Source organism: Nematolebias whitei, chromosome 6 (genome assembly GCF_014905685.2).
Source record: "Nematolebias whitei isolate Nwh7 chromosome 6, NemWhi1, whole genome shotgun sequence".
NCBI lineage: Eukaryota > Metazoa > Chordata > Actinopteri > Cyprinodontiformes > Rivulidae > Nematolebias > Nematolebias whitei.
In genome coordinates this window covers 8,931,365-8,937,142 of record NC_056503.1, presented here as the reverse complement: position 1 = coordinate 8,937,142, position 5,778 = coordinate 8,931,365, and the positions used below count along the sequence as shown (strand labels likewise).

The 5,778-nt window shown below is 38.1% G+C and overlaps 1 protein-coding gene across 1 annotated transcript in view; it reads right to left on the bottom strand.

Annotated features, from left to right (window-relative positions):
* Positions 1-4,206, bottom strand: part of LOC119411511 (NADPH oxidase 4-like) — a gene marked incomplete at its 5' end in the record, with an annotated part of 10,384 nt that extends 6,178 nt beyond the window's left edge. The window contains 4 exons of the mRNA XM_037678462.1: positions 85-147; positions 314-478; positions 1,827-1,968; positions 4,112-4,206. Of these exons, the coding sequence (XP_037534390.1) occupies positions 85-147; positions 314-478; positions 1,827-1,968; positions 4,112-4,206 (465 nt within the window). The remainder of the gene's footprint in view (positions 1-84; positions 148-313; positions 479-1,826; positions 1,969-4,111) is intronic.
* Positions 4,207-5,778: the final 1,572 nt, after the last annotated feature.

The window sequence follows — 5,778 nt, the reverse complement described above, 5'->3', positions numbered from 1 at the left end:
GTGTGTGTGTGTGTTTATGAAGACATGTCTGTGGGCTCATGTTGTGTCACAAGTGAGGAATGTGTTAGAGAGAGTTAGTTTTACCATCGTCAGTGTGAAGGGATGGTTCTCAAATGAAGACACGCCTGGACAGTTAAGAACAATATACTGGGGACAAAAAAAAGATGGGCAGAACGTAATGGAGAGACAGCAGGATGACAGGAAAGAGGAAGTAATGTAGGATCAAAGAAAGTCTTTGATAGTTACAGCTACACTTCATATAATGAATACATAAAGAGATAGAACTGAGGTGAAATGAAAAAATATCACTCACCTGTCCCGGCTGAGCTTTGAAGTTCTTCTTCAGCATGCGCAGCTCAATAACATTACAGGGATGCCTGATCACAGTTACTATGGAAACAGGGTCACTGCTCCAGATGTAGCGATACAAACGCTCCACACAGTAGAGACAGAGGGGACCGGACACCCAAAGCCAAGTCTGTTCACACACAGTGACACTTTTAGTGAAGTTGTTTTAATGGGCAAAACAAATGTGTACTGTTACCTGTGTAAATGAACTGATTACTATGACTTTTTTTTCTGATTCTTTACATTAATCAATCACCAGTCAAGTGAAAATCTGTCAGAGTCAAGTCACTGACTGTACATTTCTACCTCTTATGGGTTACTTTAAAACCAGTCATTTCTTTAATAATGGCTCTTTTCAACAAACACTATTGTCTGTCCGTTAAACACATTATTGATGTGTTTAACGGAACACTTTTAAATACTTATGGTTAGTATATTTTTAAAACACATCATTATTTCCAAAATAATTTCCCATTTTTCCTTTAAAAAGACATCAGACTTGTCTGTTTACTAGTTTATTGTACTTATCCAAGGGCACATTCTCTGTGCACAGGAGGATGTGTCCTTGTAGACAGAAAACATCTGCAACGCGCTGCTGTCTCTTTAAAATGAATTTTCTAAGACACATTCTGTCCTGTTGCATGCTGCATATCCATTTATTATAAAGCAGAATCATCACTGTTTATATTCACATGCTAATAATGCATTTACTGTTAATTACAGTTGTTCCTGTTCTACACACCTGTTTCTAATAACAATAACTAACATAGCTTCATCCATACATTATCTTGACCCGCTTCTTCATTTTCAGGTCGTGGGGGGTCACTGGTGCCCATATCCAGCAGTCACTGTGCGAGAGGCGGAGGACACCCTGGACAGGTCTCCAGTCCATCACAGGGACACATAATAGAGACAAGCAACCATTTACTCTCTCACTCACACCTAAGGACAATTTAGAGTTACCAATCAGCCTAACATGCATGTTTTTGGTCTGTGGGAGGAAACCGGAGTACCCAGAGAAAACCCACGCATGCACGGAGAGAACATGCAAACTCCACCCAGAAAGGTCGTACCCCAGCTGGGATTTAAACCGACGACCTTCTCACTGAGAGGCATCAGCTCTACCAACTGAACCACCGTGCTGCCTGGCTTCAACTAAAGGGAGCATGATCAGGAGAATAACTAATAAATACGGTTATGTTTTTTTTTCTTTCAGTTACTTGTAGCAGACTAAGTGCTCACTGCTTTATTAAAGCTTTGGAAACAAATTTTATAGAACGAGCACGTTTAACAACCATGTACTGCATAATCTCTCACACACCCAGGCCTTGATGTAGAGAGCCCCTCCCTAACACCTCTAATAAACAAGACCGACTTCCTCCAACACTTCCAAACACTCAGCACGCAAAACGAGCGCTCACGTTTGCCTTAACACAAACACAGAGAGAGAAACGCTGAAGGACAGCCTCTGCTCAGACCTGAGGGTAATGTGGCTCAAAGTGGGCCTCCTCTCTGCATCTGCTCTCATCACCTTCATCCTGCTGCTTCGGGCTGCTCTGATTGGCTCTCAAACAGCCGGGGGGGTGGGTCTCTATGTTGGTCTGATACTTCAGAGCGCCGCTGAAAAATGAAAAAGCAGCAATCAAAGATCAGAAGAGGATCATTTAGCTGATCCATTTAACTTGATCCATGTTGTTGTGATTAGAAACCAATCTATAGGTTGTTTTTTATTATAACAACTCTTATAGAATCAATAAGAAAAGATAACCAACACGTAGATTACATTAAATATTTAACTGCCTTAACTCTCAGACTATATGGTGAATGATAGCCTGACAAAAAATAAATAACTGTTACCTTTGGTTAAAGGTCTACAACAACCTAACAGTAGAAAAAAAGAGACATAAATGGCACAACGGCATAAATTCTAAAAACTGATTTCTCAAGGAAAACCTACTGGGTCCAATCAACACGTCAGTGTTACATTTTATACTAAATATAGCAGAATACAAAGATTTAAGTCAATAAATTGTTACTCAAATAGGTCTGTCACGATAAACAATAAATCAATTAATCGCATGATAAATGAAAATTATCAACCTCATTTTCATTTATCAGCTTTATCATTTCTTTATGTCTCTCTTTCTACTGAAGACACTTGATGACAAAAGGTTCAACTCCGGTGCTCTTCACTGACCCCTCCCCTTCACTTTTATCTCTTTAATCTGTTTAAACTGTCCAAAATCACGTTTTTGGATTGTTAAAAGCAGCTAAGCTGAGAAGCTAAGCTACGAGCTAAGCTAACAGGCCAACCTCGAGGAAAAACCTCCGTCTTGTCGAAGCTCCAAAATTCACGGTTGAAACCCGTGCCTTTGTGTAAAAACTTGTTTTTCTCTGCAAAAAGAAGCTGAGAACTTGTTTACTGATTTTTTATTTAAAAACTTTGTGTGAAAAATGTTATGCTAAAGAGCTCAAACCACACCGAGCAGTCGCCATTTTGAGAAATGGAAAAAAAGGAAGGAGAGACAGCCCATGTCACGTCAAGGGGCCTCCCTCCCATTTTTCTTAAAGAGACACGCTGCTTGCTCCCTCACTATTCATCCTTCAGTTCAAACAGTCTTATACTGCCATCTGGTGGTCAAAAAAGCTACTACACTCAAAATAAAATTAACCAACATTTCTTCTTAAATTTAACAATAATTACTTATTATTGTCAAATTTCAAACGATATTGTTGTTTATCGCAATAATTTCTGAGACAATTTATTGCCCAGCAAAATTTGTTATCGTGACAGGCCTAACCTCAAAGAGACATGAGACATGAGATATGAGAAGACTGATCAGGTCAGCTGATTAAACTGACCAATCTTTGTCTGGTTTTTGAATAATCAAGACTGACCAGGCCTGATTTTCTAAGCTGATTAAAACACAGGCACGTCTGTGGGCAGCACGATGTTACAGCTGACATGTTACATTTTATGTCTACAAGTTTTTTTTACATTTACAGCGGTGCTTTTGTCACCTTTTTTGTTCCTGGGCTAAATCTCTAAATCCCACATAATTAGTTTTCCTCATTTCAAAATCTAATGAACTGCAGAGTGTATGAATAACAAACTTATATTTTAAGACCAAAAAAATCCTCTAGGGATGCATGATATTATCGATAAATTTAAATATCGGACATTGGCCATTCCATCAAAATAACTCACCGATATATAAGGTGCTGTTTTTGGATGACAACCCAGTGACAAGGATGCCTGCAGCGCCAGCACAACGTGACATGTGCCGTTGAGTTTAGATTTGTGAAAATTTACAAATTTGCGCTGTTCAAGTGTTGTCATTGTGTTAGAGAGAATAAATGTCATGAATAAATTTGACATTAAACATAATCCAAGTTGAAGTGTTACATCATTTTCAGCATCTACATTTGGTAGCAGTTCAAACTGACAAAGAGCATGCAGAATAATGTTGTATTTTAATTCCACAGCAGAGAAAGCTCTGTAGTCTCTGTAAGTAGATACAGGGGAAAAATTTTGGTACTGGTATCGGTTATCGGCCAAAAATTCAATATCGTGCATCCCAATCACCAACAGTTGCCCTGATTTCTAAAAACTCACATCCAGAAGCTTTTATCAGACGACTTCTGAAAAAACAACTAAAAAATAGTATATTGTCTGTAAGGTTTAGGGTGCTGGCAGGAGTTGTCACATAGTATTTGCTTACATTTTGAGTGTAGAATAGAGGTACATTTAAGTGCTGCCTACCCGACCATGTGCACCATCAGGATGACGTAGAAGACAATGAAGAGGTTGTGTGTGTACCAGAAGATCTCATAGTTAGACACTCTGAGAAAAAGAACAGAACAAGATCATCAAAAGTTTAATATTTGTAAGAGGGGAGAAGTTTTAGTGGCATTTCGCAGGAAAACAAGCGATGAAAACATAAAGAAGTAGAAAGAAAAGAGGTCGTTGTAGTCACAGACTGCAGCTCCTTTCATGGCTGTGTTGTTGATGTAGAAACTAAATGTATAATAATGTAATAATGTAATGTATGAAACATGATTAGTCCAAGCTGTTCTTTGTTTTATCATCGTTACAACATTAAGGAAACGAGGACACTGCTTTAAGATTTGCTGACTTCTTGCATGTTTCCATGTAACGAAGCTGCACCAAACAAAGAAGCAGATTTAGTTGAACTCCTTTCAATCAAGTTTTTCTAATGCATCTACAAAACTGTGCAATTTGGGAAAATAAATCAATATATATATATATATAAAAAATAAAAATAAAAACATAAGATGTCACAATTTCAAAGTCAGGTAAAAAATGAGAACAAGATAAAAAATAAAAAAAATACAATAAAAGTCCAGAGCCATACAAACAAAAATCAAACATTCATATGCTATTATATTTGTGCAATTTTAAATAATAATAAAAACAAGAAAATTAAAAGCAGACTACTGAATGCTGAAGGGTTCTTAGATTTTTGTTTTATCTGACTGTGGTCACAACCACCATCCCAACACTAAACCACTCATCTAAAGCTTTAGATGGTCTAGAAACGTTTCTTATTTTTCAATCCAGGAACTGAAAGAAGAGCCACACACACACAGAGGTTTGTCTTTCTATCTTTACAGGGACATTGCATTGACCCGTTCACTTTGCAATCATTTCTATAGCCTAACCCTGACCCTTACCCTAAACCTAACCATTACCAGTACATACCTAACCCTAAACCAGTGACATGTAGTCAGGGGAAACAAGTGCCTCACCTGTCATTATGACACGTAAAATACTGACAATGATAAGACAAAATACATTTGACCATGTGTCTGTTTTATAAAACTGTTTTCTGAATCATTTCAACACTTCAGTGGTCAAAATCACGGACTTTACACGTTGCCTGTTCAAACATGGAAACAATGCGCTGGGTGAAGCAGTGTAGTGCTGTGGTTCACCTCTGGGGGCGCTGTGTCATACATTAAATGAAGTAGGCAGTTGGTGCGTGCCCATTGCTGTCTCTTTTTATATCGCCAACATACATGTTTGATTACACATGTGCTACACTTCTTCTTTCCAATTGGTCATAAATACACAGTGAAAATTCAGAGGTGAGGCAGAATGTACCTTGCTGCACCGATAGTGGGCAGTGCTGCCCCATAGGGACAGTGAAGCTGGTGCTGCTGTGTGTTCTTCTGTTATGCAGAGGGGCGGGGGGAGGGCAAATCGGCACACCTGTTTAAATTTGTTTAGACAAAATGGAAGATCGTATCTCAAGGATTTGTCTTAACTCGTTCATCTTTAAATAAAGGTAAGATAATACATGTTCTTTTGTTTATTTAAAAGGAGTATGGAGTTGATTAAAGTATAATTAGATGCCTTTTTAAAAGAAAAAAAGGCTAAATTGAAATAGAAGCTTCTACTTTGGGTTC